A 21,586-nucleotide genomic window follows, 5' to 3' on the forward strand; every position below is an offset into this window, starting at 1 on the left:
AAGGACCTTCTGGGGATGCAGCTTACCTTGGCAGCCAGGCCCGGCCTCAGGAGGTGCCACACGGACAGCCCACAGCCCCCGGCCAACCTTCTAGGGCAGAGACCGCCCTGGAAGACCCCACATTTTCCTATGCACCCCGGACTTGGGCCTGCTCTTCCCCAAACCAGGCACCACCCCCCTCTGGTCATCACGCTCGTTGCTGGCCCTGACCCAGCCTGGCCACAGACTTCACCAAACCGACAGAATTGTCCTCAGTCTGAACAGGAATTGTTTTCACTCTTTATTTCAGAAAGGAGCACGGAGACCAGGGGCTTAGAGAAAAAAATACAGAAACCAAAAGCCAAAGCCTCTGCTCCAGGTGTCCCTGCAGGCTCTGGGTCCTGGGGTCCGTGCTGGGCAGGGGCTGCCCTCGGAGGGCAATATTTAGGACTCCTCAGGCTGAGGAAGGCATGAGCTGGGGCTTACAGCCACCATGAAGCAGCCTGGGGTGGGGCCGAGGGTCTGTCCTGGGAGGCGCCCTCCCCAGGTGCCAGCAGGCTCTAAAGGGCCAAGGTGCAACAACAGTAACTACGGCTTCCAGGGACCCGGGCAGGGTCAGCTCCTAGCCCCAGCACTAAGCAAGCCATCGATGTCAGGCCCCGGCTGTGGGGCAGCGGGCAACTTGCTCCTCCCGTGCCTGAAGGGGGCCAGGGGGAGGGTTCCAAACACAAGGGGCCAGTCTCATGGGAAATGCCACCAGACCAGCCCAGGTCCCCCAGCCATGTCCCTTTGCCCCAACACTCTTCATCATCTGCCTACGGAAGAAACTTCTGGAGACAGCAGAGACTTGAGAGACCCCTTCCTGGGGTGTATGTATCTGTATTTTTCCTGTTTGGGCTTTGGTGCGCCCTGCTGGGGCCGACTCCCCAGGGAGGCAGGGCGGGCAGGCAGGGCGCCCAGCAAGAGGCACTACTTCTTGACAATCTGGATGACATCTTCGTGCTCCATGGTGTGGGTCAGGCCCACCCGCTGCGGGCTGTACTTGGTGCTGGTGCCCTAGGTGGGGAACAAGGCAGAGGGGCCCTGTCAGCCTCTGCACTGAGCAAGGCCAAGGCTGATAGCTATTACGGGAGGAAGGTGGGTGGGTGTACACGTTACGGGATAGATGAATGCCAGAGGCTGAAGTGGGGGCCCCATCACTGGCCACACCCCCCCCTCCAGACAGGAAGATGTCCCCAGTGGACTGACCATCCCCGGATCCCAAGATGGGAGAGGCCCAAGTCCAGTACGGGTCAGCACGCACACCCTGTAAACTGGGACACCACGCGGAGTGGCGTGAACGCCTTGCTTCTGCCTTACCCGGAGGCTATGCTGGGCATGACCCCGGCCCTCCTCCTTCCCAGAGACTCACCCACACCAGCGCGTACTTGAACTGGCTGGCAAGTGACCGGTGGATGCGGTGGCACTGGGGGACGGGAGAGGGTAACAGTGAGATAAGTACCAAGCCCACCGAGCCTAGCCACACACCCAAGCCCAAGGCCTCCGCCAAGTAGCAATCCCCAAGGCAGGTGCTCACACAGCACTGGCCTTGTGAACACCACAGGCTCAATCCACAGGCGGTCTCGTGCATGGCTGCAGGCTCTTCTGATACTCCCACTTCCAGGTTGGCCCAAAGGCCATGGAGCTCACTAGAAACGTTCTCGAAGCCATCAGAAGAAGGTCTGGACCTGGCTGTCGGCAGGCTTCCGCTGGCCTTGCCTGAATGCCAACCCTGACAGATGCTCCTTCAGATGGGTGACGGTAGTGTTCAGGTCACCCCACCTCAGCCTGGAGTCACCATGCCTGGCCATTGTCCCCTGTGACCTGGAGCTTCCCACCCATGACATCATCCGCCTCCACCTCAGGAATCCCAGAGCTCTTAAAGGAAGCTGGAAGGAGGGGAACTTGCAAGGGCGGCCAGCTCTTTCCCAGAGGCTGGGGGCCCTGGGTTGCACAGGGGAGGGGGGCTGGGGAGACAGCTTCTGTGGGGACGCTGAGCCTGTAAGAACATTTCCTGAGCACATATGGGCAGCCGACCTGACGGGGCCTCCTCTAGGTGGCCGTGGTGGCCAGGACACTGCTGCCAGTAATGAGCACAGAGACCCACACAAGTGGTTCCAACGCTATTTTCTAGAGCAGAGAATGAAATCCACTGGCCCAGGGGTCGTCTCCGGGTTTTACGTCTTCCTCAGCTTGACCCACAACAATGGAGCAGGGCCGCACCCCCGCAAGGACTCCCCTGGGACCCTGACAGCTTTGGGAGCACGGAGCGGGTGCTCCTGCCCTCGAGGCAGACAGGGTGTGCGCCCTCCAGCCTGCACCGCACCCTAGTGTCTGTGACACTAGGAGCCATTTACCACGGGGCTCGGAGAAGTTTCTCTGCACTCGCATCTCTAGCAATGGGGGACAATGGCAGGTCATGGACGGCCGTCTTTTCTACTATGGGAAAGAACGTGTCGTTCGACGACAGGAAGACCACTGCTGCTCAGTGCCCACTGTACCCCCCCTTCTTGAGAGCCCTGCAAGGTCCTCTCTGCCTTGGGGGCTTACGGCCCATGACCCTTTTGGAAGCGAGGCCTTTGTCAGCTCTCACTGAATCCGTACCGGGGCCTAGGCTGGGTGCATCGCAAAGGCCCTGGGGGTGGGGATTCAGTTACCCCCAGATGAGGAAACTGAGGCACAGGGAGGCTGACACAGGATGGGGGAGAACCAGAATATGACCCTCGGTCTGCCTGGCTCCACTGTCTACCTGGGTCCCTGCTGCCAGCATCCAGGCAGGCCTGTACTATACTCTGCGGCATCTGGGACAGTTGGGTGTCCCAGGAGGGAAGCACCTGTGGGGAGGGTGAGCAGGGAGGAGGCCAGTCCAGGCTCCGGAGCAAGGCCCCCAGAGCCCCTCCCCTACCCCACTGGACCCTTGTCACCTCCTACCCCCGTGCAGCTGATGACAAACACCCAGCATTCCCCACACTCACCCCTGCCTCTGGGCCTTTGTACCTATTAGTCCCACCGCCTGGAAAACCCTCTCCTACTGCTATCTCCCGCTTTTCTTCCCGGGAGTGGCTGAAGTCCTACATCCTCTTGGGCAAGCAGCCAGGGCCTGAGAGGGTTGAGGAAAGTACCCACAGAAGGTGCAGGGTAACTCCACAGAGGGCCAGCACATGGAGGCACCCGTATCGACAGCTGCCGGGTCCCCAAGAGACACCGCAGCAGTCACAGGTTCCCCAAGAGACACCTCAGCAGTCACAGGTTCCGAAATAGGCCTGCAGCGGCAGGGACGCCCCCCGTCATGAGGAGTGATCTGAGGGATGCGGCTCCTGCTGGGCGTGCTAGCGTTCAAGGCCGAGCCCTGCCCTTTTGTATCAGGAACCTCTAGCTGGCAGAGGCCTCGGGCTGGGCTTGCTGACTGAATGCACGCATGAGCCCAGACCGCAGGCTGGCCCACCACCTGTCCACAGTACACATCCTGAGAAGAAATGAGCTAGATGGAAAACAAACCCCCAAAAAACCTAAGAAGTTGCCTGTGTCGACCTGGAGTATTGTTCCAGGCGCTTGAGCCATCATTTGCTCCCGTAGGGCCCAATACACCTCTGAAAAAGATGGTGCAGGGTCACATTGAAGGGACAGGTGACAGCTGTGCCTGCAACAAAACTCTAGACACAGAAATGCACCCTCCTCTCCCTGAGCCCACAGGCTCAGCCCAGAGCCCCTCTGCCTCAGGACCTTTGCATACCTTGCACCCCTGCCTTAGGAGGGCTTCCACCACCCCTAAACCTTCACTGTCAGGTCCTACTTGGTCTACAGGCCCCCATGAGGACACCTCCCCCCAAGACCACCTGGCCTCTCTGTGTAGACTCAGGGTCACTCCCCATTCCCTTACTTTGTTCCACTCCCCGTTATGTGTGACTGCTTAGCTCTGGGATTGGGTATTTGGCATCTTTGACCCCGATGGACCCTGTTCTGGCAGGAACCGGGGCTGCTTTATCGTTGGTGCTCGATAAATGTGTGTTGAGTGTAAAAAGCAATCAAAGCCATCCTGGGCTGGGGGGCAGGATGTGGGAGCAGGGAGGGCTGCTGGGGGCTGACTGAGAGACAGGAAGCCAGGAGGGGCCGAGGGCATGGAGGCAGTAGCTCTGAGCCGTAGGCACCGGGGAAACACAATGTGGAGTGACAGCACAGAAACGCCCCAGGGCAGTGGCTCTACCTGACGAACACCTGCACAGCTGTGGCTCTGAGCCTGCAACACCCAGACGTGACAGGACAGTGACGACCACCGCTTCCTGGACAGCTTCCAAGTGCCAGGCGGCACGCTGACTATTCACACGCTGGACCTCCTTCAACCCCGCCCTCTAACCACCACTGGGGTAGAAAGTGCCAGCCCTGCCGGCGGGAAAGGCCTGGCGGCTTCATACGCAGCAAGGAAGGGGGGCCGGGATGCAACCCCAGGTCTAACTCCAGAGCCCGCGCTGGGCCACTCTGCTATTGAGCCGGCGGCATCTAAGAGTCAACGGGAGAACCTCAGCAAAACCCCGCAGCAGGGACAGAGAGCTCCCTGACCCCACTGTCCCAACAGGTCTCGGCAACTCACCACGTGCTCCACGGAGGCCCCTTTCCGGAGGATGATGGCATCTGTGAAGTCTGGCCTCTCTGCAAAGGTAGAGGGAGGCAACCACAGTTACGGCCCCAAGCTGCTCTGTGCCCTTCCATCAGGGGACAGAGGCCCTTCCAGCCCCCAGCCTTGGCTCAACCTTCCCCTCACTATTTGGCACACTTGCCCTACAGGTCCTCTTGCAGGGTTCTACAACCTTGACTTTAACACAGAAAATAAAAATAAACCCACATCCAGGAGGGCCGGCCACCCGGTCAGCCATGAGAATAAGTCCAGCCACGTGAAGCATCTGGATGGAACTGGTAAGACATGGCAGCCAGCTGCCGGGGACCGGTCAGAGCTGCTACATCTCCTCCCTTGCCGACAAGGTCAAGGCTGATGCAAAGTGCCAGAACTCAACTACAAGGTCACAGGGTGTGTGAGGTGTGCAACCAGGGGGAGGGGACAGAATGAAGGTTCCTGTGTATTCACTGGCCTGACCCAGGGGGCGCGCTCCTGCTCGAGGAGGCTGGGAGGGGGGTTACTGCTGTAGCCAGTGGGGAACCACAGGACAGCCTCTATCCCACTGCCCCTCCCCGCCTCAGCTCCCAAGGAATTCATCAAGACCAGCAGTCCCAGGAAGTGGCCCTCTGTACTGTAAAGGCTCAGCCGAGGTCTCTAGCAGCCTGGGGTAGAGGGCGGTGACAATTCCGAGATGGGGGAAAAGCTGAGATCTGTACGGGACAGGCTGAGCCAGGGGCACAGGGTCCGCACGCAGAGCGTGGCCGCCCTATGGGAGGGTGAGGCTCAGCCTGTTTCCTGGGCCACACGCCATCTAACTCACGTCCTCTCTTCTTGGTGTAGATGCAGGTCAGGGCCAAGTACTCCCAAAGCATCTCAAGCAAGTAGTCCAGATTCAGCTTCATGCCGCAGCTGCCAGGGAGGAAAGCGGCCGGTCAGAGTAGCCCCATGGGCTCTGTTCTCGACAGTGAGAACTGCTTTCTCACTGTTGCAGGGGACAGCCTCCATCTGGCTGGCCCGGGGAGAGAGGCCGGCGTGGCCCATCTGGGGCCCGTGGGGAACTGAGCCTGTAGTTCTGATGAAGGCTCGACACTTCAGCTGCCAGCACCTCCGGCCACCACCACGGTCACGCCCAGCAGAGCTCAGCGGTCTCTCCTGGGGGTCCCGGTGGCATCTGTGGAGGGCACGTGGCATCTCTGAGGGACACAGAGCGCCAGGAGGTGGGGCTTCCCTCCTGACACCTGCTGGAAGGAGAATGCCGAGCACAGCTCAGCCCAGGGGGGGTTTTGTTGACGGGTGGCTCCTGGCTTGATCGCTTGTAGAGGCATGAGCCTGAGCAGGCACCTTGACCTCCACTGACATGCTGTTGGCATAGCAAATGAAGGTGTGGTGAGGAGGTGACCTCATGCCCTGAGAACCGGCACATCGTTGGGCAGCCCCTGAAGGCAGCCTGGGATATAGCGACAGGAGAGGAACTGAGGCGGTCTTTCAGGAGGGATGCCAGCGCTCTCCTGCTCTTGGCGGTAGCTGGCAACGCCTGGGAGGGGGTCCGGGACCCTCACCCATCATTTGCACCAGTCACCCCGCCCCCTTGGCCGCTCAGCATCTGGTTCCCTGTAAGCCCTGCCTCAGTGTGAAGCTACAGAATGCCTTGTGATAGCCGGGAAGCCAGAGAGCGGAGCACACAGGTCGGGCTGCTCCCAAGAAGGAACTTGCAAGGACACTGAAAAATGAACTACAGGGGTGTCTGGGTGGCTCAGTCGGTTGAGCGTCCGACTTCGGCTCACATCATGATCTCGGGGTTCGTGAGTTCGAGCCCCGCGTGGGGCTCCGTGCTGACAGCTAGGAACCTGGAGCCTGCTTTGGATTCTGTGTCTCCCTCTCTCTGCCCCTTCCCCGCTCACGCTCTGTCTCTGTCTCACAAAAATGAATATAACGTTAAAAAAAAAAAATGAACTACAGTCCCCAGGACCCACCGCTCCAAGGAGGGCAAGGATGCCCCCCACCCCCCCACCCGAGGACTTAACTTCCCTCTTCCCTCCGCCATGCAGTGGTAGCCGCATCTTCTGGAGGATTAAGAGCAGCTGGCTCACAGCCTAGGGATCTCTTAAAAATTTTTTTTTTAATGTTTGTTTATTTTGGGGAGACAGAGAGCACAAGCAGGGGAGAGACAGAGAGAGAGGAAGACGCAGAATCTGAGGCAGGCTCCAGGCTCCGAGCTGCCAGCACAGAGCCTGATGCAGGGCTTGAACTCACGAACTGTGAGATCATGACCTGAGCTGAAGTCGGACGCTTAACCGACTGAGCCACCCAGGCGCCCCTTGGGATTTCTGAGGTCTGCGGTTACCTACTAAGCTACGAAGCCTGTTAACAATTCTTATCCATTTACCTTGGTGGATGAAATCCTTCTGTTATCTTCACCAGAGCCCATCCCACACCATCCACTCTGCCCAGGCCGATCCAGGGTAGGACCAGGCCAAGGTCAAAGCCGTTACTAAGATGGTCTACTCTGGCCTGGGTGCGTGTGGGGGCTCTGCCTGGCCAACGTGGTGGGGAGGCCTGACGGGCTCACACACACAAGAAGGTGTTGGGACCCTCACCTGATGACCACACTGTTGGGCTTCCGGGCCAGGCGGTCCACTTCTTCCATGGAGATCTGGTCAATTTTGTTATAAACCTGGGGTTGAGAAGATGGAGGTGGGTGTCGGGGAAGGAAAAGAATACAGTAGCGCAGGAACCGGGTCCCCAAATGCCACGGCCCTGCCCACAGTGCCTCCCTCTGCGTGCCGGAACACAACAGGGGCAGGGGCCGATGCCAGCGTCGTCCCTCCCCTGCTGCCTCAAGGGTGGGGAAACGGTGCAGGGTCCTGGGACCGCTGTCCCTCCCCAGAAGGGAAGGCTGGGATAGAACCCGGTGTCAAGCTAGGGAGGTCTGCAAAACTCATGCAGCCGCCAGGGAAGAGGGGCAGGGGGGTGAAGGCAGCTCCATGCTCTTCTTGCCCCTCTGGGAAGCTTGTCTCCCATCTGGGTCACCCCGGGGCGAGCTCCGCTCCCACATGTGCGCCCTAGGGCCCAGTGCCACTTACATACAAGCAGGGCATGTACACCCGGTTGCCCACGATCACATCGATGAACTCATCCGGGGAGCAGTCTTCTCGGAAGAGCACCTCTGCGTTGAAGATCTCTGAGGGGCTCGGATTAAGGGCCACCTGAGCACCAGCAGCCACCAGCACCCCCGCAGGAGAGGGGCCTGGATAGCCAGTTAGGAAACACAGTGCCGAAAGGGACCTCGGAGGTCATCTGCTTTGGAGGTTTTACAAGCTTTTGAAGTTTGGGGACTGCCCTCGTTGTTTTTCAAAAGGTGCCACGATACATAAAGTTTCAATCAGTGGTTTCAATCTTCTCCATTAGGCAAGAAGAAAAATGGACTTGCCAGAATCCCCAAAGCACCTCAGTGGAACCCCAGGCTTCGGTGCCAGGAGCACTGTCTGCAAGCATTGGTCTAACCCAGCTTGCCTCACGCAAAGCTCTCCTCTGGAGGCTTGCATACCTGCAGTGACAGGGGCCTCATCACCCTGCACACAGCCTGTCCCAAGGTGACTTCTTCACATGCTGAGCTGCTCTGCCTCTGGGGCCCTGCCCTGTCCTCCAGCACCCCCGACAAGCAGCCAGGCCCCTGGTTCTTCCTGAGGCTTCCCCAGGCCAGGAACCCCCAGTCCTTGGGCGCTGTTTCCCCTCACCATCTCATCTTCCTTCCAGATGTGACTGGCTGCCAGTGCCTAGTACTTGCCAGGGAGTTAGGAAGCCACTGCTGAGTTCACGGCTCTGGCCCAGCCGGCCTGCAGCTTGGTGAGTATGGAGGCAGGGGGGACAGGAAGTGTCCCATGTCACTACCGCTTTCCTGGCAGTCGCTCGGATGGAGCCGGGGTGGCTTGGGGTGGTCTGTGATCATCCTGGGCCGCAAGGCCTCCCTCCTGTCTCGGGTGGCCCCTCCCCTGCCCTGAGGGCTCTGGGCCCTCCCTTGCTGCTTTTGGGAGGATACTGTACTCATGCAGAATCAGCTGCACCAGCTTTTCCGAGCACTGGGTCAGTGTGACTGTGGAGTTAAAGGAGATGCCACCACCTTTCTTGGGCTGGGGGAGAGAGGAAAGGAGAGCGGCTCACAAAGGGGCAGCTGCAATCATCCCAAACCCGCCCGTGCCTGGCCTCCTGGTGAGGGGGGCCTCACCTTGAAGTAGATGTTGGGCTTGTGCTTGTTGAGGCGGATACCCACTGATTCCAGTTCCTTTTCCAGCAGAGACCTGGGAAGAACCCCCACGAGCCTTCACAGGTGTCCAGAGGCAGGCCAAATGGCTTCCCTGTTACACAGGAAGCCCCTGCCCTTCCAGAGGGAGGCCAATGCCGTCCTACCCACCACTGGGAACCCAGAACGTTCCTTCTCAACAACCCAAAGCCGCTGAGGAGCCTCTGGACCTTCTGCCCAGTTCGAGGGAGACTGGCTGGGCCTGCGACTGGCACGCAGAGGCAGGCCCGCTGTGCCCCTTAGCCAGCAGGTCAGGGCATGAATAAGGCTTCTGTTGTTTGGGCCTGGGCTCCCACTGGGTTCTGGGCAGCAACTGAGGCACCTTGGCCTCTGCAGGCAGGAGCCAGAGCCAGCATGGGGCTCACGGGTGACACAGGCTTCAGTCGGTGCAGCGTACCACAGTCCCCAGCCTCCAGACATCTCCGTGCCAGATGTAAGCCACTCAGAGAGGACGCTCCAGGCTGACTGCACGGGTTTAGCCTGTGGACAGTCCTGCTGCTGCTCCCACGCGTGAGAGGCCCAAGCGCCCCGTGGATCACCCATCATGATCAGGGACACAGCAGCTGGAGCCACAGTGTCCTACCAGCATGCCCAGGGATCCCACCGCCCCCCAGACATGTTAGCCTGCCCCACCCCCACACTCCCCTGCAGACCTCTGTACTTCTCCCTTAGTGGCATCCAGCATCATGATGACGACGTCAGCCGTGCGTGCCACAGCAATCACCTGCCGGCCACGACCTTTCCCTGGACAGGTGGAAGGGACACGGTCACACAGTGACATAGGCACAACCCGTGTGACCCCCACCCAGGCCACGGAGCCCCAGACTCCTGTCCTCGACAGACCCATCATGGTCTCTGCCCTATGCCAGCCCCTGGCTGTGATTTCCTTGCCATTTTTCACTAATCCGTGTGCTGTTTTACTCATGAAGACTTGTTTTAGAAGGCAATCTGACATCACCACCTCAGGAGAAGTAACATTCTCCTCCTGTCCCTACCCTGCAATAGGCCACACGCTAAGCGCTTCGTGAACACTTCCTCACAACCACCCTATATAGTCCGTGTTATCAAGCCCATTTTATAGATGAGAAAACTGAGGCTTGGTTTGGAGCTCATCACTTGCCCAAGATTACAAAGCTAGTGTGCTATCAGGATTTGAACATGTCTGCCCTTTCTGGAAATGGGGCGATATAATCCACCCCCAATCCAAGGGCTGCAGAAAGGATCACATGAGACACCACAGGAAGAGGTACTTTAGGAACTGCCACACAAAGGTCAGACCATGTGGTTATTGCACCACCAGAGAAGTCAAGCGCCTTGCCAAGGTCACAGCACTAGGATCCAGGTAGTGTAGATTTCAACCATGATCTGCCTCCCTCTTTGGAGAATGGGGGGCTGGGTCCAGTGATCTTCACAAGCCAGGGGCCTCCTGTCACTACCAAACGTACTTCCCCCACAGTGGCCAGACCACACCAGGCCCCATGATGCTGCTGGGACAGCAGGTTCCTGGGGGACCATCACCATTTCCACCAGCCCAATTCAAGTAGGCAGGACTCTGCCGTGATGGGGGCAGTGGGGTCCGGAAACGTGCAGAGGAGATGGCAACTGGACCCCCGGGGAGAGGTCCCGCTGCCCAGCCTGGACAGGGTTACTAAACCAGAGAGGTGGGCACCAACCCTGGCCCTGCCACTTGATGGGTGAAGAGTCGTTTAGGGCAGACCCTTTACCTGTCTGTCCCTGCGGTTCCTCCTGGCTATGAAAGGGAAATAATGACAGTTCCTAAGTCACAGGACTATGTGAGGATTAAGTGAGATAATGGTCAGCGCAGAGCCCGGCACTTAGCCGTGCTGGATAACCATCAGCTGGTTACTGTGTCCGCAATGCTGCAGGAAGCCACCAGGAGCCACAGGCATGTTCCTATCTCAGAAAACAAAGACAAGGGGCGCCTGGGTGGCTCAGTCAGTTGAGTGTCCGGCTCTCAGTTTCGGCTCAGGTCATGATCTCACAATTTCATGGGTTCAAGCCCCACATCGGTCTCTGTGCTGACAGCGCGGAGCCTGCTTGGGATTCTCTGTCTCTCCCTCTCTCTCTGCCCTTCCCCCAGTCACACTGTCTCTGTCTCTCTCAAAATAAGTAAATAAACTTAAAAACTTAATAAGTAAAAAAACTTAAAAAAAACTTAAAAAAAAAGCTTAAAAAAATAAACTTAAAAAAAGTTAGTAAATAAACTTAACACATAAACTTAAAAATAAACGTAAAAAAAAAAACCTTTTCTTAAAAATAAAACAAAACAATGACAAAACAAAGGACAGGGCCCCAGGACTAGGAGCACGGCCTGAGCTAGCCAGCTGCTAAGGGGCCAGTCCTTGCAGGGGTCTGTCCAGGGACACACCATGGAAGTGGGAACTCAAACCTGCCAGGTAAGCTACACGACCTTGTACAGGTCCCTTCACCTTGCCGGGCCTCAGTCTCCTCGGCTTTAATACGGGGCCTGCCAGGACCGTATGAGGCCAGAGTCCCTGAAGCACAGGGCATTGAACCCACCCCTACCCATTGAGCCCTGCAGCCATGTCCAATTTTAACGGTGAGGCCAGTACAGCAAATCCCTACAGAAGAGGACGGGCTGGGGTACAGAGATCCACCCTGTTTCCCACCCGCCTGTTCCCACTCCCTACCTTGTGCTGCACCTTCAATGATCCCAGGAAGGTCCAGGAGCTGGATATTGGCTCCTTTGTACTAGGATGCAGAGGAGAAGGTAAGGTGAAGAGGGGTGACCGTGGGAAGGGCTTGCCTGAACCCAGGACCCCCACTCTGGCCTGCAGCTCAGGGGTCTGGGAATCCCAGGGCTCAGCCTCGGGGGCCAGGTCCAAGCCTGCTCAGCCTGGCACAGCTCCAGCTCCAGATCCTGCAAGCTGAGGAGCCCCCAGGCACAGACTCTGGAGTTTTTGTAATCCTACCCACCCATCACTGATGGTAACAGCACCTTACAAAAATATCACTTCACCGCGGAGGCTCTGGGCCATAGGACCCCAGCTACCCGAGGCGTTGAAGCTTCACAGAAAACAGAGGGATACAGCCAACCACCACCAAGTGACCCAAGCCGGGGTGGCGCGGGCCAGTGGAGCACAAAGGGGCACCAGCAAGAGCGGCCAGGTGCTGGCCGGACTCCCAGAACCAGTCAGGGTTCCAGGCAGGCATCTCTGGGGTCCCAGCAGCCAGAATCCTCAGAGGTACCACTGCTTGAGAGCAAAGAAGCTCAGTTCAGAACTGAGCTTCCGCCCCCCGCCCCCCGCCCCCCCAGGGACACCTCCACTCATGACTTACAAATATATAATCGCAAACCCAAGCATGTACCCTTTCCCCTTCTGGAATCCAGCACACCTCGACTTACTTCAATGACTCCAGGGATACATGTCAGGGTTGTGAATTCGTAGGACGCAGCTTCGCTGGCTGTGGAGGTCATTAGACTCAAGAAGGTAGACTAGGAGGAAAAAGAGGTCATTGCAGTGAGGAGTCTTGTCCCAGCCTCCTTCGAGAATCCCCACAGGCCAGGAGCCTGCTGGATGCAGGCATCACAGAGACTCCCTCCTCCGCCTCAGGGTGGGGACCTGGGTAGCTAGAAAGAAAACAACAGCTGGAAAGGTCGCCTCTGGCTCTGCCCAGGGCAGGTAGGGCGCCAGAAGGACACTCTATTCCTCGGAGGCGTCAAGGCCCATCTCAGGTGGACACAGGGACCTGGTTTCTAAGTGGGATCCCCAACTAAATCAGGGGCCCCTCTCTAGCTCCACCAAACCCTCCAGCCTTTCCTGGGCCCCGGAGAACTTCAAGCAGGCAACAGCCTGTGGCACTCAAAGTGGCTGCTCACCCAGGGAGGGGTGAGATACGCAAGGAGGCAGATGAGGTCTGAGACAGAGCCAGATGGCAGAAGAGGGGGCTGCCAGGCAGGGTCTTGATGGGAACATTTATGCCACGGTTCACTGTGGGACCAGAGCCATGGCCTGGTGGGGAGTTAGAAATGTGGCTCCCCTGGGCAAGAAACTTCATGCTCTGAGCTTCAGAGTCCTCACGCATAGGCTGGCCATCTGCTCACTCCCTACCGCATGGGGCCACGTGGGGTTAAAGATGATGAGGCACCCGAGGCACCAAGCCCCGAGCATGGCGAGACCACGGCGATGGATGCAGTGGCCCAGAGGGCCAGCAAAGCAGTGGGCAGAGCCAGAAGGGGAAGAAAGCCAGCCCTGGCCTCCTGCCCCCATCCTAGTCGCAGGACACCTGGAATAAAAAGTCTGAGACGCAGTTGTGACGGGGCCGCCTGGACCGTGCCCCTCGCTGGCAACCGGAATGGCTGGGGGCACATCTCACTCACATATCTTCAGACCTTGAAGGAAACACTGCCCTCGAATCCAGAAACTCTCCACCCTGGGGACCTCTTAGAAACTCGAGGAAAGATAAAAACCCGGTGGGGTAGACAGGTAGGGACAGGTGGGGCAGCCCGAGAGCAACGGCTGCCGAGACACTGAGTGATGGCGACTGGACGCTAACGGAAGGCTCTCTGGCCTCTGCAGTGGGGAGGCTGGGCCCTCCCGTGGCTGGAGAGCCCAGATCCCCAACAGGACGGTGGCATCTGGCCACAGGGCAGACCCTCAAGGGCATAGCCCTTGGTAAACAAGGTGGCTTCTCCCAGCCTGGGCTTCTCATCTGGAAAAGAAGTCCTCGGCAGGTTGGAAAGTAAACTCAAAATAAAAGGTGAAAACGGATAGAGTCCATGATAAACACCTGAAGAATTAAAGCCTGAAAATACTTACCTGTCACTCTGTGGGACAGCTATGACCCAACACCTTACTGGTCATGTATAGGCAACACATAAGCATTTGTCCCGCCTTTCCAGGAACTTTTTCAGGCTAACCAGACAGCAACACTGATGACAGAAAGTGCTACTCTCTTGAGGAACATCAGCTAATTAGTGAGGAAGGAAGAAGAGAACTAGAAAGTCGACATCTGCAACCACTAACAAAACTCACAGGCAAGGACAATTCACTGGTGTCAAGGACACCAAGGGGATGTCAACGGGGCCTGACTTCTGCACACTACTGTAGGCACACCTTGCAGGGCACTTTGCAGTCCCCTGGCGGGGGGGGGGGGGATGGGGAGGCTAATGCAACTATGCGGAAGGGAGACAGGGTATCCCTCCCCTTAACCCAGTGGTTCTGGAAATGCAACCAGCTATCAGGGGCTTTCCGGCATGGTGCAAAACGAGGTCTACCCTGTCTCCTATGTGGAACCAGGCCCCAAGTCCCAGGTGTCTACCTGACTTCCGGCTCACAGGAAGAACAATGAACAGACGAAAAGGTTAAGGGACACCACAAGGAAGCAAGCAGACAACTGCAGAGCATGGGCTTTCTGTAGGACCACTGTCCGGTCTCTTGAGAGCTAGGGTCTTGACAAAAGGGACTGTTCTAGATTAAAGCAGATGGAGGAATAATACATACAGGGGCCCCATGTGGTCCTAGAACAGACCTCCATTTGGACGGATCAGCCGCAGAGGTCATTTTGGGGCGAGTGTTGAAATCAGGATATGGTCCAGGCATTAGATGGTTACTATGTTACTGTTAATCTTGTCTAGTGTGATAGATAGTTTGTGGCTCAGCAGGAAAATATCCTTATCCTTTAGAGATAAAGCTTAAATACTGGGGTCAAAGGTCACAAAGCATGAGGTCTGTAACCGAGTCTCAAATGGTTCAGTCAAAACAACAAAAGCCCACTCGCACACGCACACAAATACACACAAACACAAGGAGATGGAGCAATATGGCAAACTGGTGGACCCAGATGGCGGGGACACTGCATTTGTTCTTTCATCTCTCCTGCAAGTTTGGAAATTTCTATTACACAAAATTGGGAAAAACGAGAAAGAGACAAAAAGACAGGGATCTGGAAACCACACCAGGACTGAAGACTGTGCGGGTGGCCAGCTGGCAGAGGGCACGGCTGGGGACAGTCCCACCTCTCCAGAGAGGCTCCTGCAGCGCCGGCTCCTCCTGAGGGGCTGAGGCGGGAGGCCCCTGCGCTGCTCGGCGTCCAGTTGAGGAGTCATAAGCACCATCACTACAGGTTTCTGAGCGCTGGCCAGGTAGCCGCACGCCAAACAGGTGCTCAGGTTTGGCACGAGGGTTGAAAGGGGCAGGCTGGATGGACGGCAAGCGGCCTGGGGGGAGGGGGGGGGGTCACAGTGGCTCCCTTCCAGGGTATTCATCACCCTCGGCTACAGCAACCTTCCCGTCCTCATCCTACCTGCACGGATGATAACGAAAACGACGTTGTTTCCCGAGCCCGCACAGATGGAGGGCAGGGGGCAGTGCACCCAACTGGGTACTGATAATAAGGTCCAACTGGGGTAAGAGCGTTCCCAAAGATTAAGAAGCACCTGCCTGTCATAGGGAAGGAACCCTTCTGCAGAACTTGAGGCAGAGATTGGGCCAGCTCACAGCCCAGCGCTGATGCAGCATCACGTGTAGGGGTACGTGAGCAGACACTAGAGACATTCCTACTGTCCCCACATGGCGTTGGCTACAGCTCCTTTGGGGGGTAAATGGCAGTGTGCTGACGGCCATTTCTAAAACCCACATCCTAGAGCTGCTGTGCTCACTTGGCCAAATGCGTCCTCCACAAATACCGGCTCCAGTTCATAAAGATCCATGCACAAGGATAGTGACTACAGCACCGTGTGGGCAAACAAAAGCCTGGGGGTGACCTAGCTACCACGGCAGAGGAGGGAAGGAGCAGACTATTGATGACACTATGACCACAGTGAGGGATTCTAGGCAGCTGCTAAGAGAGGAGGTAACTCTGGGGCGCCTGGGTGGCTCAGTTGCCTAAGCGTCCAACTTTGGCCGCTCAGGTCATGATCTCACGGTTCGCGAGTTCAAGCCCCGCATCAGGCTCTGTGCTGACAGCTCAGAACCTGGAGCCTGCTTCAGATTCCGTGTCTCCCTCTCTCTCTGCCCCTGCCCTGCTCACACTCTGTCTCTGTCTCTCAAAAAGGGAATAAACGTTAAAAATATATATATATTAAAAAAAAAGAGAGAGGAGGTAACTCTAATGTATGAATGAGACGGATACCCACGGGGCAGTGAAAATGCCAGGGCCCAATGTAGCCATAATCCCATTTTCAGAGAGTGTGTGTGTGTTGTGTGTAGACAGAGCGCAAGATCAATTCCCACCTCCTGTGATACACACACCCATCATATAGGCCAAGGGGAAAACAAAACCAAACCCGTACAAAGCATAGCGCTCAGCCTGTAGTTAGCACTCGGGAAGCGAGAGCTGTTACCAACTTCCCCTGATGCTATTCCACCAGCGTCTGTCCAAGCCACCTGGTCATTGTTCCCTTGGCCTATATCTGAGCCGGGGTCCCCGCTTCCGACCTATCATCTGCGCAACAGCCAGAACGATTCTGCTACAAAGTGAGTTAACACCCAGATCTTGGTTTCTAAACAGCATTCTCAGAAGAAGAAAAGGAACCAGGGCTCCCTGGAAATAACGGCCGATTCTAGGGCTGGGGCAGGGAACATACATGATGAGCCTGAAGTATCTCGGTGGTACCAGAAGGTAAGGAAGTGGTTCAGAGCAGCCTTCCTGAACTCCCTGACATAAACTCCACCCCTGCCCTGCATATTCCTCCACAACAGTCCTCACCAGTCTTCCACTGTTTGCTTACTGTCTTTTCTCCCCTAAGAAGGGGAGCTCCGTGTGGGCAGGGACAGAACTATCTTGTTCCCTATCATATTACCAGTGCCTCACAGAGCCTGGCACAGGGTGTGCACTCAATAAACGTTTGTGCATGATGGATGGGTCAGAGACTGAGCGGAGACAGGAAACAATGGTCACCAGGCAGGATGATAAAGGGGTGGGACCTGATCCTGGGGGAGGCTGGGTCTTCTTGGTCCCTGGAGCGAATTCAGAAAGGCAGCGCGAGGAGGCGCAGGCAGTCGTGTTCGGAAGACAGGCTGCTTCCTCCCCAAGGCCCACGCTGACCATCACTGACCTTACCCACAGAGGGAAATCCAATCAGCGCCACACGGGCGTCACCCGACTTCATGACATCGAAACCCTCTCCTTTGGATGAGGCCGATTTGGACGGTTCCAGCAGCTGGGCCCGATACTTGGCGAGTTTTGCTTTCAGCAGGCCCAGATGATACTCAGTGGCTGAAGGACGGAAAGCAAGACAGAAGGTAAGTATCCAGGGTATCCAAGCCCCGTGGGTCAGGGGCAACCCCACATACAACCAAATGCTGGCTGGAAACATCAGAACCGGATGGCAATCGTCGAGGAGATCAGCAAAGAAAACACTCCTTGTCTCAAAATGCCACCTTAGCCTCTCACTTCATTTAGGATACAAGCCAGTGTCCTTATTAAGACCGCATGACCCCATGTCAGCACCAGGGGACAGCACCACCCCCTGGGGTGTGCCAGAGGATGTTTTCTGTGGTCAGTGTGATGGTGAGGTCCCCATCACCATTTACCAGACAGGGGCCAGGGACGCCAGTGGCCCTACAAAGTGTGAGTCAGTCTGGCACAGCCAAGAATTGTCCCGTGTCCCATAGGATTTTTTTTCACAGCCCTAAGACATCTGTGGAGGGAAAACCTGGGTTAGGAGCACCGGGGCCTAGAGCCTAACTCTCTTTCACAAAAAGAAACCCCCAGGACATTTTCTTACAGTGTTAATAAACACTGAAATTTCCAGGAATGCGACTGCTGTGTACGTCAAGGAAAGAGTCTAGCATGTTGTGTTTCAAACTTTACCCAGAGGTGCTCACCATCTTGGGATCCCAGGCTGCTCACAGTGATGCCTCTTGCAGGGTACCTGAGTCACCAACATAACACACTGTGCGCTGGTGTAGATCGTGGCTAAGCCCACATACCCAGTGATTCTGCCCAGAGGTGCAAATATCTCACTTCATTATAACGTCGCTGTACCTTGGCTGTGCCCCAACATTTAAATATTGAAATAAACGCTATTTTAATTATAAATTACTTTCCTTTCGCTCTGCCTTTGTATTAGGATTAGAGCACGATACTGATTTTTCTCAAATTCGGTGTGTACAAAAGTTGCACAGTGATGGGGAGTGGTATTTCACGACAGTAAAGGTGTTACAAAATCTTCACTAGAAAAGTGGGCTGTGGCTTAGTAACCTGGTCCCTCACTACTGCTCCAACATCTCTTTCCACTCTCTCTTATTTACTATACTCCAGCCACAGTGGCTTTCTTTTTGCTTCTTCGGGACATGCTGACACCCTTCGTGCCTCAGGATCTTTGCATTTGCTATCCCTTCCATTTCAACCTTGTCTTCACGGGGCCGGCTCCTTCTCGACATCTGAGGCTCAGTTCGGATGTCACCTCTTCGAAGAGGCCTCCCCTACTCAGCCAGAGGGGGCGGTGGGCAGTGTCCCGCAAAGGTAAGTAACCTGTGCTAGAATCCCACCCTATCATTCCTGGCCATTTAACTTTGGGAAAGTTCCTTAATCTTCTTGCCTATCAGTTTCTCAATTTGCAAAGCGGGGACGTTATCAGTAGTAACCACTCCACTGGATTTCTGTAAGGCTTAAAGCACTAAGAATAATGCCTAGCACCATTAAGCACCCAGGAAAAATTGGTTAGTATCATGATCCACAGTAACCCCTGCCCTTCCTCAGGCCCCGGCTCTGCTTCATGACCCTGGGTATGGTGTTCATGGCTCTTACCACCATTTGAAACTATCTTGTTTCTTTACTTCCCTCACTCAAGTGGGGCAGGATCCCCAGTCTCCCGTGGCGCAGGGCAGGCACTCAGGAAACGTCTAACAAGTGAATGAGTGAATGGATGGCAGGGAGAAGTGGTCAAGAATGGGTTTGGCAACCGTCAGGTTCATCTGGACCTTCCTGTCACCCTAGATCGTTGAGATTCTAAGCACCTCTTGAAGGGAAGGACTAAGTCTTAATCCTTAAATCACCTTTCCATCCCCTTTTCTACCACTGACAAAATGGCAGCACGCCTAGCCTCCCTGCTACTTTCCTTGATCCTGTGGAGTATCATCCACAGGGCAGCTGGTGGGAGCTTTTAAAACAGCAATCAGACTACGTCTGTCCCGTTTAACACCCTCCACTAGCTCCCGCTGCCCTGAGAACACAATTCAGACTCTTTCCCATGACCTACGGGGCCCTACATGACTGGCCCTTTCCTTTCCCATCACTGCACTCCAGCCCCAGACCTTCAGATCCTTGAACAAGCCAAGTCCGTTCCTGCCTCAGAGATGTTCGTTCCTCTGCTGGGAACAGTCTTGCCCCAGATCTTTGCATGGCTGGTACCTTCTCATTTTGGCCTCAACTCAAAATGCCCCCGCCTCATGGAGGTTTTCTCTGATCATTCACCTTAGCAGGCCCAGCCCCCACCTCCACCCTTGCTGTGTCACCCTGGTCTGCCTTCACAGCATGTATTGCTGGATGAAACAATCTTATTTATTTGGTTGTTAGTTTACAGACTACCCACTGGAAGGTCAGCTCCATGAGGGCAAGGATATGCCTGCTGTGCTGATGGCCTTAACCAGAGTGCCTAGCACACGGTAAGGGCTCTGTTAAGATTTACATCGTGAGGGGCACCTGGGTGGCTCAGTTGTTAAGCGTCTGACTCTTGATTTCAGCTCAGGTCATGATCTCAATGTTTGTGAGTTCGAGCCCCTCGTTGGAGTCTATGCTGACAGTGCAGAGCCTGCTTAGAATTCTCTCTCTCCCCCTCTCTCTGCCCCTACCCTGCTCATGCTCTCTGTCTCAAATAAACTTAAAAAAAAAAAAAGACTTACATAATGAATGAATGAAAGATGCCCCCAACTTCTCAGCCTCCAGAACTAAATGGAGCCAAGGAAGGACAGACACTGAGATTAGCCACCTAATATCCCCTGCTTCCTGCTCCTGCAACCCCAAAGCAGGACTGGCTAGGCACTGGGCTTCACTCGCCCTGGCCAGTCGTATCCCCCATCACTCCAGATCCTCCTTCTGTTCTAGAATGTTTTAGACCTAGAAGTCCCATGAACACACCACGCTCACCAGGACTCCCATGCTTTTGCCTCCACAGTGCCCCTCACCTGCAGTATCCTCCCCTTAAGCAGCTCAAGCCCCACCTCCTCCTGGAAGCCTTCTTGGGTGTCATCATTTGTTTCTCCCCACTGCTCTTCTCCGGTGAGCTCTTCCAGCCCTTACAATCTGAAGCCTAGATTTGATCCTTCATTATGTGCTACCTCTGTCGGGGGTTTACTCTAAATACTGAGTGCTTCCCATGTGCCTAGTACTTTGCACATGCTATCTAGTTTAACCTAGATGTGGGCTAAGATGAGACAGGGACAAATGAGGACATTGAGGCGCAAAGAGGTGAAGTGACTTTCCAAGCTTTCACGCAGGTACTGGTGGCGCTGGAGTTCAAATCCAGGTCCGCCAGACTCGAGTCTTGATGGTCTCTGTTCCCGAGGTGCTGGGTGAAGCTGTAAAAGGGGTACCTCCTGGTGCTGGGTACCTGTAAAAGGGGTCCTCCTGGACTTGCCAGCACAAAGCGGGGCGAGCGCCAACTCCCCCAGGCCCGACCACCGGGAGACCCGGGTTTGAACCCAGACCATGCCTCTCTGGGTCAGATGCTGGCTGCGCGCTGGGATTTCTCTACTCGGTCACCTGGTCTGGCACCAAGCAGATCTCACAGGGATCGTCTGCACTTAGCCCAGCGCGTTGGGACCCGGATCCTGCCTGGTCCTGCCTGCCTCGGCGCGCTGGGAGACGAGGTCACGTCTCTGGCACTTTTCTGCGGCCTTCGAGCCCGCTTCAGCTCTATCGCTGGAGTTGTTCCCCCATTTTACAGACAGGAAAACTGAGGCGGGCAGAAAGGAAGGCCCCGCCAGGCCGGCCCTCACCCTTGTTCTTCTGCGTCCGAGCGATCTCCTTCTCGATCTCGGAGATCTTCTCCAGGATCCCCATGGTGGCGGCTGAACCGGGCGCACCGACAGAGACGGCAGCGGCACCGGGAATTCCGCCCTCTCGGCGGCGGCCGAACTGCGTGCGCCCGGAAGCGCACGGAGAACAGCGTCCTCGTGCGCCCGGCGCTCCGGCATTCAGAGTCCGTGCGGCCACGTCGAGCGGAGTGCTAGACACAATTGGTTCCGCCCGCTGGGCCGGCGGGGCTGGCCTCCCCACCGTCGCCAACTAAGAACCGGGGCGGGGCCAGGATGGGCTGGGGCGGGGCCGGGGCGGGGCGGGGCCATTTTGTACTGGGCCAGGCGCGAGCTGGGCGGGATGCGAGCTTGGGAGACAAAGAGGGAATGTTGGGTGAGGAACCCCGAACTTTGGGTTCCAAGCGCACCTGGCTCTGCTGGTGTCAGGAATCGCTGAGCTGAAAGCTTGATGGCTCTTGTTTTGTGTAGAGGTTGAAAGCGGGTCCCCCTTACCACGTTAACGAAATGTTCCAACTTAGCCTTAACCACCTGCCATCAGATGCCTCCTGATGTGGTGCGTTATAAAGTAGCACCTCCTACGTGGCATTCTTGCCAAAAAATACCGTATCTGAGTTTAGACACGAGGAACCATCAGACAAATGTAGAACGTGGTACGTTTTGTAAGACAAGTGACCAGGGCTCTTCAAAATT

At 56.2% G+C, this 21,586-nt stretch overlaps 1 protein-coding gene across 1 annotated transcript; it reads right to left on the reverse strand.

Annotated features, from left to right (window-relative positions):
• Positions 1–265: 265 nt before the first annotated feature.
• On the reverse strand, positions 266–21,043 carry DRG2 (developmentally regulated GTP binding protein 2). The gene is made up of 13 exons (XM_027047472.2): positions 20,858–21,043; positions 16,972–17,132; positions 12,319–12,408; positions 11,603–11,663; positions 9,584–9,674; positions 8,856–8,928; positions 8,670–8,760; positions 7,714–7,811; positions 7,228–7,304; positions 5,451–5,539; positions 4,607–4,665; positions 1,391–1,444; positions 266–1,035 (listed from the first exon to the last, which is right to left on the reverse strand). The coding sequence occupies exons 1-13, from the start codon at positions 20,919–20,921 to the stop codon at positions 949–951; spliced, it is 1,095 nt and encodes a 364-aa protein (XP_026903273.1). The 5' UTR covers positions 20,922–21,043; the 3' UTR covers positions 266–948.
• Positions 21,044–21,586: the final 543 nt, after the last annotated feature.

The sequence above is a fragment of the Acinonyx jubatus genome, chromosome E1 (genome assembly GCF_027475565.1).
Source record: "Acinonyx jubatus isolate Ajub_Pintada_27869175 chromosome E1, VMU_Ajub_asm_v1.0, whole genome shotgun sequence".
NCBI classification, from domain to species: Eukaryota; Metazoa; Chordata; class Mammalia; order Carnivora; family Felidae; genus Acinonyx; species Acinonyx jubatus.